At 42.5% G+C, this 13,076-nt stretch overlaps 1 protein-coding gene across 3 annotated transcripts in view; it reads right to left on the bottom strand.

The window, feature by feature from the left end:
* Positions 1-6,963: 6,963 nt before the first annotated feature.
* nprl2 (NPR2 like, GATOR1 complex subunit) overlaps positions 6,964-13,076 on the bottom strand; it is a 48,010-nt gene continuing 41,897 nt past the window's right edge. For all 3 annotated transcript variants that reach the window (XM_078209351.1, XM_078209352.1, XM_078209353.1), the window contains exons 9-11: positions 11,572-11,689; positions 10,215-10,357; positions 6,964-9,418 (exon numbers count right to left, since the gene is read on the bottom strand). In XM_078209351.1, coding sequence (XP_078065477.1) covers positions 9,351-9,418; positions 10,215-10,357; positions 11,572-11,689 — 329 coding nt within the window. In that variant the 3' untranslated portion in view covers positions 6,964-9,350. The remainder of the gene's footprint in view (positions 9,419-10,214; positions 10,358-11,571; positions 11,690-13,076) is intronic.

Below are 13,076 nucleotides of genomic sequence, written 5' to 3'. Positions count from 1 at the left end.
CTTGTCATGTGGTTAAGTCACTAGAACCCTATGTGATTAACAATAGGAGGGATCATTGCAAATAAGAGAATCACATAAATCTTATTGGATAAATAAAAACACAGACTTATAAACTTAAATACTTATAATTGGTGACACCAGCAGGACTATCTGGATATGACTGTGAAATGGTAAGTGAGAAAGGGCAGGATGTTCCTCATTCTCAAGCTGATGGGCAAACTTGTGTTCGGGAATTAGGAACAGTCAAAGGAAGGAATTCACTCTAAAGAGACTAGGAAATGGAGATCAGGTGAGGTGAATCCAGACTAGGAGATATTTCTTTTAAGAAGGAGTTGGAGAGACACTGGATAAGCTGTAAAAGAACAAAGAACAGTACAACACAGGAACAGGCCCTTCGGCCTATCAAGTCTGTGCCGACACAGATGCCTCTAATATTTTCTTGCCTCTACATGGTCCATATCCCTCAATTCCTGTCTATTCATGTATCTATCCAGATGCCTCTTGAACGTTGTTATAGAATCTGCTTCCACCTCCTCTTCCGGCAGCACGTTCCAGGCATTTACCACCCTCTGTGTGAAAAACTTGCCCTTTACATCTCTTTTAAACATTTCCCCTCTCACTCTCAACCTACGTCCTCGAATAATTGACACATCAACCCTGGGAAAAAGACTCTGACTATCCACTCTATTCAAGCCTGTCATAATTTTGTAAACCTCTATCAGGTCCCCCCTCATCTTCCGACGCTCCAATGAAAACAGTCCAAGTTCGTTCAACCTTTCTTCATAGTCCATATCCTCCAAACCAGGCAACATCCTGGTAAATCTCTTCTGCACCCTTTCCAATGCATCCTTCAGGTAGTGTGGTGACCAGAATTGTACACAATACTCCAAATGAGGCCTCGCCAAAGTCTTATACAGCTGCAGCATGATTTTTCAATCCCAATACTCAATGCCTCGACCAGTGAAGGCCAGCATGCCATATGCCTTCTTGACCACCTTGTCCACCTGAGTTGCCACCTTTGGGGTACTGTGGATCTGCACACCTAGATGCCTCTGTATGCTAATATTTCTAAGGGCTCTACCATTTACTGTATACTTTCCTTTTGCAGAGACCTTGCAAATCGCATCACCTCACATTTGTCCGGGTTAAATTCCATCTGCCATCTTTCAGCCCAGGTCTCCAGCTGATTTATATCCTGCTGTATTCTCTGACAATCCTCCTCACTAGGACTTGGGTCTAGACCAATAATTGACTAACATGGCCGACTGTTGTTTGGAGTTGAGGTCCCTTAGACAAGGGCTCATTCAGTCTTTCTGCAGTCAAGGTTAACATTCATGTTATCTCCTTTCATGGTGGCTTGAGAAACACATACTAATCCCTTTCTCTCACAGCACTTCAAAAGTCTGTGTTAATAATCTCGTGTTAATAATATGCTTATAATTACAAAGTCATAAATATTTGTGTTTCAAATTACATTTCCAGTCTTTCTAACATACTGTATCTATTAATTAACTATATTCTTTAATTGTCTCACAATTAAGGCTGTCTTCTCAACCAAATCTGGCTGGCTTCCAATAAGACTGGTTTAGTTTTTATTAAAATGGCTTCCATCAGTTTCAGGTAAAAACATATAATTCAAACTACAAAATGATAGTCACAATTAAACTAGTGAATTTGAAACTACTAATAAGAAAGAGACACTTCCAACATCGCATACAAGCAGCAGGAACTGAATGGTAAGAGCAGGCGGTGCAGGACAATGGTTCTCGATGGGAAACTAGTTTAATCTTCAGCATAGTGATCTTGAGAGCCCCAGTTTATTGAAACATGTAGCCCTTTTCACATCTCTCATCCCCCCCCCCCCCCCCCAACCCCAACCACAGCAGACTCTGCTTTAGTGTATGGTGAAGCCTCCTTGGAGTTTCCGACCACTCCCTCTCTTGCTGGCCTGTCCCCTCACACACCTTCCCAATTTCTAGTATTACAAGAGAACATATTAATGAGAAACCACCGCATGTTAGTGCAGAGGACAAATGGACAGAAGTACACCAAACTGCATTACCGTCTGAATATAGGAAAGAGATTTTGAGGATAGCTTACAAGATTCCATTAGGGGGACACCTTGGAATAAAGAAAACCCAAGCAAAAATCCAAAGACAGTTTTATTGGCACAGACAACACGAGGATGTAGTCACCTTTTGTTGAACCTGTCACCTCTGTCAGGTAATAGACAAATCACAAGTGGTAATCAAGCATGTACCTTTGTTCCTTATCCCAACATTTGAAAAACCTTTTACCAGGGTCCGAATCGACTACTTAGGGCCATTGCTGAGGGAACCAATATTTGTTATCATGGATGTATCCACCCGATTCCCTGAAGCCATATCCTAGAACCATTGCAGCTGGGAGAGTAATAGAGTTAACCAAATTAATTATTAGATATGGCTTACCAAAGGAGGATCAAATTTAATGTTAAGACTATTCAAAGAGGTCATGAATATCCTGGAGATCAAACAGTACAACTTATCAGCCTATCATCCAGAGTCCCAGGGAGCACTAGAAAGGTAGCACCAGACTTTGAAAACCATGATGAGAGCTTATAGCCAAGACTACCCTCATGATTGGAACAAAGGGATTCCATTTTTATTATTTGAGATTAGGGATGTACCAAACAAGTCTACTAAATTTAGTCCTTCTGAACTGGCCTATCGGTATGAGGTCAGAAGACCATTGAAATTAATTCATGAAAAGTTGCCCAGTACAAAATCAGAGACTATCCTTTTAGACAATGCCTCAAATTTCAGGGAATGACTGATTGGAGCCTGAGGTGGCGACAAAACATTTAAAGAAAGCCCAGCAGGGAATGAAAGCCAGGGCTGATAGGAAGGCCCAAACCCCCAGTTTTATAACAGGACAGAGTGCTTATGTTATTACCTGTATCAAGTGAACACTGTATCAGTGGACCGTATCCCACAGAAAGGAAATTGAGCGAGGTAAGCTATACAGATAGATGCAAATCACACAGGGTGTGTCATGTGAACATGTTAAAGAAATATTGGGTTAGAGGAGATGAGAATAAGCAGGAGGTCTTGTTGGTAATGATGCAGGGAGAATATGAGGTGTTAAATTATTATATAATTTCCACAGGGCAGAAGAGGCCATTTGGCCCATCAAGTCTGCACCTACCTTCTGACAGAGTCGGCTCCCTACCCTATCTCCAGAACCTCACACAGTTCCCGTGGCTAATCCCCCCTAAGCTACAACACTAAGGGGCAATTTAGCATGGCCAATCCATGTAACCTGCACATCTTTTGACTGTGGGAGGAAACCAGAGCACCTGGAGGAAACACACGCAGCCACGGGAAGAACGTGCAAACTCCACATAGACAGTCACGCAAGGCTGGAATCGAAATCGGATCACTGGGGCTGTGAGGCAGCAGTGCCTCAGGGTGTGTCATGTGACAGTGACTGCCCTATAATTCATTTGGGGACTGAGGAAGTACTGGAGAAGTTAAACCAGTGGTTAAATGTCAAATGTCACTAGCAGAAGTACCAGACCATTAAGACAGAGACGTTAAGCCTGGTACTGGCATTACAACACTTTGAGATTTATGTTGTCAGCAACTCAGCAGAGGCAATCATATATATGGGCCACAACAAGAATTTGAGAGATCAGAACACTTGGTTATTCCGAAATAGTTTGCTATTGCAACCCTTTAACTTAAATCTTTCATGTGGCCAGGAGAGAAAACGTCATTATGGACGCTTTATCTTGAATATAGAAGAAATTTTGGGAGTCGTAAGCATAAATTCTCCAGGGTATCTTCTGTGTTAATACATGCATTTGAATTTTGTAATGTTGACGAAGATAGAATTAGTAAAAGGGTTGAGAAATGAAACATCTTTCAAATTAAGACATTTCATTTTTAAAAAGAGGGGGATGTGTCATGGATCAGCCTAGCGACAGCAGTAGCCAGTATTCAAAGTGGATGATGAGATGTGACCTTTCCCAGTAACAAGATTAGCAGATAACCAGACAGGATCAGGTGTAAATAGCTATCATCAGGAAACAGTTTACCTAGATGACTAAGAGATAAGTGGAGGTATACAGATGCTAATTTAAAAAGTCACAGAATGTGAGATGCAGAGAGCCCAAATATTTTGAGGGGGGGGGGGGGGGGAGGGGAGGGGGGATGAGGGGAGGGGAGAGGGGAGGGGGAGGGGAGAGGGGAGGGGGAGGGGAGAGGGGAGGGGGAGGGGAGAGGGGAGGGGGAGGGGAGAGGGAAATCGAAGAGGAACCAGCGATTAATTGCCAGCACCTACAGAAGCAGGCAAGTCAGTTTAACATTCCACTGCTAAGAGGCATTGTAACATCTAAGGGTCTGAGGGGTTATTTTAACATCTAAGAAGTCTTAGAGCCAAGACAGTGCAGAAACCTTCATAAAGGCAGTTTAAATATCTTTGATAGACCAGGAAAAGATGTTTTCCAGACTCTTTCATCTGCCTTGTATTGTGTGGGAACTATAAGCTAGATTTCACTTTAGATTTATTTAATTTGGATGTTGTTTGGGAATGGGAAAATCTTGAGTTCAGGGATCGCAAATATATATTTTGGAACGAAGGGTAATTTCTAAACAAACTGTGTGTGTTTAGTAATTGATATACTTAATTGTTGTAGAGTATTATAGTCCAACTCATGTGCATTTGTCTTTCATTTAATAAATAGTCTTTAGTAATCGTCACACAATGACTGGGCAGGTTATTCTCATTGGGGATTTCACATATCTCATCACGCCATTCCAAAACAAAACTATACACTACCACGAACTGGTGTCTCAAGTTGAGACGTCCTTGCAGATAACATCCACATGGTTCGCGAAACCCCAACATGTGCCTGTAGATAGGCTTTGGGAATCAGGAAGAGTCCACAGAATTCCAAGCCTTTGACCTGCTCTTGGTGCCAGAGCAATACTTGGTCCAGTTTAGTTTCTGTTCAATGGCAACCCTCAGGGGATTAGTGATTATGATAGAGTGGGTTTGAGTGATAGTAATTTGATTTGATTTGATTTTTTATTGTCACATGTATTGGGACACATGAAAAGTATTGTTTCTTGCGCACTATACAGACAAAATATACTGTTCATAGAGTACATAGGGGAGAAGGAGAGGGTACAGAGTATAGTGTTGCAGTCACAGATAGGGTGTAATGTTTCAGTATCAGAGTCTTTGTGCAATCATCAGCGAACATCCCCACTTCTGATCTTACGATAGAAGTTAATTAATGAAACAGCTGATGGATTCCTGCAGTGATGTGCAGGACTGAAAAGATTGACCTCCGAGAAAGATATTCATCTTTCTCTGCATCAGATACGACACCAGCCAATGGGATATTTTCCCTGATTGCTGTTGACTCTAGTTTTGCAAGGGCTTCTTGATGCCATACTTGGTCAAATGCTGTCATGATGCCAAGGTCAGTCACTCTCATCTCACCTCTGGAGTTCAGCTCTTTTGTCCATGTTTAGACTAAGACTGTAATGAGGTCAGGGGTGGAGTGAACCAGGCAGAACTCAAACTGAATGTCAGTGAGCTGGTTATTGCTGAGTACCTGCTGCTTGATAGCACTGTCGATGACACTTTCCATCACTTTGCTGGTGATTGAGAGTAGACTGATGGGGTGGTAATTGGGAGTGTTGGATTTGTTCTGTTTCTTGTGTGCAGGATGTACTTGGACAATTTTCCACATTGCCGGTAGATACCGGTGTTATAGCTATACTGGAACAGCTTAGTAGGGGTTCAGCTAGTTCTGGAACACATATATTCCCAGAATGTTGCTGTGTCCAGAGCCTTTGCAACGTCCAGTTCATTCAGCTGTTTCTTGATATCATATGGAGTGAATTGAATTGGCTGAAGCTTGGCATTGGCGATACTGGGAACTTCAGGAGGCGGCCAAGGTGGATCATCCACTCGGATGGAACATTTAATTTATGAAGAGAGGTTGGATAGGCTTGGGTTGTTTTCGTTGGAGCAGAGAAGACTGAGGGGCGACCTGATTGAGGAGTTCAAGATTATGAGGGGCATGGACAGGATGGATAGGGAGCAGCTGTTCCCCTTAGTTGAAGGGGGCACAAGTTAAAAGTGAGGGGTGGGAGGTTTAGGGGGGATTTGAGGAAAACCTTTTTTACTCAGAGGGTGATGACCATCTAGAATGTGCTGCCTGGGAGGGTGGTGGAGGCGGGATGCCTCACGTCCTTTAAAAAGTACCTGGATGAGTACTTGGCATGCCTTAACATTCAAGGCCAAGGGCCAAGTGCTGGCAAGTGGGATTAGGTGGGCAAGTCAGGGCATTTCATGTGTTGGTGCAGATTCGATGGGCCGAAAGGCCTCTTCTGCACTGTAGTATTCTGTGATTCTGTGAATTTAGCTCATAGAGTTACTTAATATTGGGTGTTATTTGGGATAACATAAAATGTGTCTATAGCCTTAAGTGTCGAAGTGAATTATAATCCTTCTTGTATTCTTTATTAATTGTTCACACAAATGGCTGCTTCCTCACTGCAGTGCACAGTGGTATTGTCACTGGACTAGTAATCCAGAGACCCAAAGCAAGATATGGGAACCGGAATTCAAATCCCACCACAGCAGATGCTGAAATTTTAATTCAATAGGAATCTGGAATTAAAAGTCTAATGATGACCATGAAATCATTGTTGATTGTCATAAAAACCCATCTGGTTCACTAATGCTCTTCAGGGAAGGAAATCCTCCACCCATACCTTGTCTGGCCTACATGTGACACTAGATTGACAGCAATGTGGTTGACTCTTAAATATGCTCTCAGATGCACTCTGAAATGCAAGGCAGTTAGGGACGGGCAATAAATGCTGGCCCAGCCACCGACATTCACGTCCTGTAAATGAATAAAAAACAAAACATAATACCAAAAAGGCACACACAACGATGAGCCAGTGTTCCAAGGTACCCTTCTGAATTTTGGGATACCCTTGCATTTATCATCACCATGTTTCATAACAACTGGCTGAAAGAGATACCAAGCACAAAGAAAAAGTATGATTCAATCAGAAAGATTGGATCTGGAGTATTCACAAAAAAAACCAGGAAGAATTGTAGGAAACAAGATGCTTGAAAAGACAACATGGAAATGCGCCCTTTTGATTTCCACTATTTGGAAATTCCTATTCTATCACACAGAGGATAAAGAGCAAAATAATATATAGCTACGTGAGATTTACAATCTACCATCTAATGGGTTATGTAAAGGTTAAAAGATATTGTGGACAAGAGGTTCCAATCGTTTTGAGGGAGATTAATGGATGTCTTGAAGCACAAGTATTGCACAGATTAGAACAACAGATACTAGCATTGCAGGTAAGGAGTTTGAGCAACTCAGCATTTCAAAGCTGCAAATGAGGGGTTTATTTACTGATATTGGATATGGAAAAGGACAGAAAGTGGAATTGCAAGAAAGAAGCAAGGCAAAAGAAGGGATTGGAAGAAAACAGAGTGTGCAAGGCCCCTGCAATTATTTCGCACCTTTGATATATTCAGGTGTAGCCAATCTAAGCAAAACAGGGTACCAGGAACAGCAAAAGAATGTTAAGCCTTGTCTTTTCCACTCACTTGTGGTGTTCCATCATCTTTGAGGATAGGGATGTTCAGAAAGTTTCCTGCATCCCCATTAATTGTCCACCACCATTTTTGGGACTGGTTGCGGCAGAACTGCAGGGTTTCAATCTGACTCACTGGGTTGTGGGAGTTCTTCGCACTGTGTATGGCATGCTGCTTCCACTGTTTTAGCATGCATGCATGCATGCAGTCCGGAGTTGTAGCTTCACTAGATATGCATTCCATTTTTCGGAATGCTTGATGTGCTGGCATACTCTCCAATACTTCTCATTGCACCAGGGTTGATACCTGACTTCACCGTAATGGCTTAGTGAGGGATAGGCTGGGCCATGAGGTTAGTTTCTGGTTGAATACAATTCTGCTGATGTTGATGTCCTGCGGTGCCTCATGGATGTCCCATTTTGAGCTGAATCTATCCCATTTAGCACAATGGTAGTGCCACACAATAAGATGGAGCATACCCTCAGTGTGAAGGTGGGACTTTGTCTCCACAAGGATTGTGCAGTGATCCCTCCTAACAATAGGTGATTGGTGAGGATGAAGTCAAGTTGTTTTTTCCCCTATTATTGATTCGCTCATTATCTGCCACAGGCCAGGTCTGGCAGCCATGTCCTTCAGGACTTGACCTGATGTAACACTGCATGTAAAAGATGAAAGCTATCTCAGTGCAGCACTCCCTCAGTAATGAAGTCGAGTGTCAGCCTAGGTTATGTAATCAAGTATCTGGAGTAGAACTTCAGCCCATAACCTTCTGCCTTAAGGGTGAAAGTGATACTACTGAGCCAAGCTGACAGGATGACAAATTGATGATTTGTGACACCACTGTTCCACAGCCACATTGAAGAGTTACTGAAATTCATCAATGCTTGTTCATTCACTATTAAATAATTCTATTTATCCAAAGCTAGTAATAACAATCAGTATGGATTTTATCCATTCCCAATCTCATAAAGGCATTGATTTACTGACTACTGATTCAAAGTGCATTGAAAGCTCTGCAGTAACACACCCAAGTGAATCATTCTTAAATGTTGGCAAAAATTTTTTAACTGCAAAGTCATCGTGGTTGACATGATCACTTTGACACACACACTTTCCAGCAGCTGTCCACAGATAGATCAGACTCCTCAGGAGTGAGGACTCTACCAAGCCCAGGAGCACTAATGCGCTTAAAGCACCCCCACAACAGTGGTGATCAGCTAACTCAGTACAGAGCAGCAACTGAATGTGGTTACTTCAGGATGTGTATGACTCAGTACTACACACAATCAGTAATCGGTTACACAGCATAGTGACTAGCCAAGGAATATTTACCCATTATAAATGATGGGAGGGGAGTGGAAGATTTGAATGAATCAGCTGAGGGGGGGAAGCTCTGTTCTATCCTTGATACTCATGAAGAACTTGCATGCGTACAGGAGAAAATAGCTGAAGGTAAGGATATCAATAAAAATCTCTCCATTGTGGATCAGAACCTATTTGAGAAAAAATATTTTCATACATTTCTTCACCTATTTTTAAGTGAATGCAGGAAGGTCAGAAGATCTTCTCAGTCCTGCAGGCCAGCACAGCTCACACTACCCAGCTCAGTACCATTTTAAGTCCACTTCTTTGCCAATCTGTTCCTCAATTTGGAAACTCCTGGTCAACATTATGCGACTGCACAGCAGAACACGCAGTGATTATCCTGGCAACACACTGTACTGTCACTTCCAGCACACAATGATATTTGAGTCGTTCTCCAGCCTCTCATCCAATTCCTTGTAGCTAATTCCTGAGAGAAACAGACAAAAAAAAAGTTATAATTCCTGCAAAAAAAAATCAAACCGTCCCAAGAAGTTAGTTACAGCACAAATCAGATACAGAGTTAAGGAAGTGTCAGTATGAGCACTCTTGCTTCAGAGTTAGAAGGCTGTGGGGCTTACAAGCTCCATTCTGACACTTGAGCACAAAATCTAGGCTGACACTGCAGTGCTGGAGTTGCTGCCTTTCGGATGAGATGTTAATCCAATGCTCCGTCATCACTTTCAGGCGAATGTAAATGATCCCATGGCACTGTTTTCAAGAAGAACAGGGAAAAGACGTGCTGGTTGGGTGCATTGGCCATGCTAAATTCTCCCCCACTGTACCCGGGCAGATGTCAGAGTGTGGTGACTAGGGGATTTTCACAGTAACTTCATTGCAGTGTTAATGTAAGCCTACTTGTGACACTAATAAATAAACTTTAAACTTTACCTGCTACATTACCGTATGGGTTAGATACAGAGTAAAGCTTCCTATGCACTGGCGTGATGGAATGCTTCTCGGAGACCCTGTGATATTGTTCCTTTTCTAGTCCCAAGCCATTCTACAGCCTCTCTGACTCAGAATCCCAAATATGTTGTTAATTAGAAGCTATGCATCTATATCCAATATAGTACTCAAACTGAATTCACAAAGAACTCTTACTGCCAACAGGCTGGACTGTGAACATGCATCTCAGTCCTGAACACATCTAATCCTTTGCATCATTCTGTTCCCTTGGCTGCTTTCGTTCCAATAATGGAGTGATTCGTTGTGGGTTGCTGTACCTGTTTTGCAGCAGATTTCATCATAGCTGTGAGAGCCAGTGTAGAGACGTGGTGGGCGGCTCCTCTCATCACGGTTAATCTTTACTGGATATTTGTGCAGTCGCCGAATTAGATCCTTCATCAGACCAAACTGGATCAACTTCCTGCAATCAGAGGAGAATGAGATAGGTTGGCTATTCTATAACAAATCACTTATCAGGCACCCAAAGTCTCTCCACTATTTACAGTAAGAAATCTCATAATACCAGGTTAAAGTCCAACAGGTTGATTTGGTATCACGTGCTTTCGGAGCACTGCTCCTTCATCAGGTGCTGTGAGATTTCTTACTGTGCCCACCAGAGTCCAATGTCAGCATCTCCGCATCATCATTATTTACAGGACACAAGTGTGTTGGGATTCCATCCATTTTGCTGGGTTGCTGCAACCAAACTCAAAAAACTCAACACCACGCAGAGCAAAGCAATGAGTTTGATTGCTACATTACCTATAGACCAAACATTCACATTCCTCAACCATCACCACACTGTGATTGTACTGAAATACCATCTACAAGATACCCTGCAGCCACTTGTCAAGGCTTCTTCTCAAGACCTTCCAAACCTGCGACCTCGACCCTTTTTAAAAATTCCTTCATGAGACGTTGGTATCGCTGGCTGCCCAGCATTTATTGCCCATCCCTAGTTGCTGGAGGACAGTTGGTAACCAACCACATTGTTGTGGCTCTGGAGTCACATGTAGGCCAGACCACGTAAGGACGGCAGATTTTTCCCCCTAAAATACATTAGTAAACCAGATGGGCTTTTCTGACAATTGACAATGGTTTCATGGTCTTTAGTAGATACTTAATTCCAGTTATTTTTAATTGAATTCAAATTCCACCATCCGCTGTGGCTGGATTCGAACCCAGGTCCCTAGAATATTAGCGGAGTTTCTGGATTAATAGTCTAGTGATGATACCACTCGACCATTGCCTCCCCAGCAAAGGGGAGGACAATCTAGACATCTAGAAGGACAAGGGCAGTAGGCCCATGGGAACACTAACACCTGCAAATTCCCCTCTTAAGTCATGCATCATCCTGACTGTGTGCATGTCACTGCTCCTTCGTCACACTGAGACAAAATCTTGGAAATTTCTACTGAACAGCACTCTGAGTACTTACACCCCACAAACTGCAGCACCTCAAGGGTAATTCGGGATGGACAATAAATGCTACACATCCTGAGAATTAATGAAAAGAAAACACTAAACAAAACCAACAAGAGCAGAGTGAGGGCAGGGAGCCCATCATCCAAATTCATTCGATCTGCTCAGAAAGGTAAATCACACTATGCTACAAATCCAGGCTCAACAGCTTACCTCTCGTCCACGTGTTGAAGCTGTTGAGCATAGCGTGAGCAGAGATCTCGAGCTGTAGTGCCAGGGCTGAGCCCACAGTATAGCTGGAATACATCTCGCAGGCTGGCACGCTTGTGTCCTGTGGGCAAAAGCAGCAATTAACAGCTCTTCAAAGATTTCCCATTGTTACAGGACCCATCTCCACTCCACAAGAAGCCACTGGGAAGATTGAAACAACATTTACCTCCAATGCCATTGAGAATGTAAGTAACTACAGGGCACATTCAGTGCAATAAACCCATTCTCTAATCTGACATTTCAATTTTAGGGATTAACTACCACAACATCATCATTACCTCAAACACAAACAGAAAAATGCTGGAAAATCTCAGCAGGTCTGACAGCATCTGTGGAGAGAGAGAGTAGAGCCAACGTTGAGTCTAGATGACCCTTTGTCAGAGCTGAGAGGAAAGAGAGTCAGCAGAGATTTATGCTATGAGGGTAGGGAGGGGTGGTGGAATTGGACAAAGGGAATGTAAATGAGTATACAGAAGGCTGAGAAGGTGTTGAAAGTGTCCATTAAGTGACCAGAATGTGTTAATGGCGAAACAAAGGTACAGCTTAGTAAAGGACTGCCTGAGGAATGTGGCAGTTGGCCTGAAGTGGAGGTGGGGATGTGGAAAAAAGAGCGATAAAATGGAGAATGAAATGAAATTAAATGAAATAAAATGAATGGAACACTATTACCTCTTTGTATTGGCAATCTTGCACTCTTATAATAGTCCAGTAACCTGTATATTTTGAAACTACAAACACCAAGCTGGTGGTTTCCACAATGACCCTCTGAGATCTTCAACAATATTTAAGACTATTCCATTAAATGTATTAACCAAGGACTGTTGGCTAATTTAGCAGAGATGAGTCAACACTAGTAAAATAGCAAACAGCAAGCATTTGTTCAGTATTATCTACAGTAATTTGTAGGTTGTGATGCCTTCTCCTGGTTCCTCATTCCCAGATCAGTTGTTTTTATTGTGAACTTCATTTGCCAACTACTGGCTCAGTTTCCCAGCAGATCCACATTGTTCCAAATCTATTTAGATTGTTTCTCATTAGTTGTCCTACCTCTAATTTTACCCTTCTTTCTTTTTTAATGTCTTATCCAAATGATGCTTTTTAAAATTAAAATCAATAGGGTCACAATTAATCAGTCACAACCTCCTTATATCTTGAAGAGTTTCCATTTATTGAAATTCTCTCTCTCCTGCTTTGGTCAATTTAACTGCTCCAAAGGCGCTGGTTACCATGTACTATTCCACAGGTGCTAGTTGCTAGGCAAACACTGCACAAGTTCTGACTGAGCTCTGGTATTTGTCCAAATGGACATCATCTGCAGAGGATCCAAATGTGTTCTCATCCAATATTCACACATCTCATACAAAGGGCATCAGATGCTGACAAAGAAGTGGGAACCCTGGACAACTCGTTTCTCTCTCCCTAACCCCAACATAGTTTGGCACCCTGGT

The sequence above is a fragment of the Mustelus asterias genome, chromosome 3 (assembly GCF_964213995.1).
Source record: "Mustelus asterias chromosome 3, sMusAst1.hap1.1, whole genome shotgun sequence".
Taxonomy (NCBI): Eukaryota; Metazoa; Chordata; class Chondrichthyes; order Carcharhiniformes; family Triakidae; genus Mustelus; species Mustelus asterias.
Note: the sequence above shows the minus strand (reverse complement) of the source record. Positions and strands in the feature narration are given on the sequence as shown.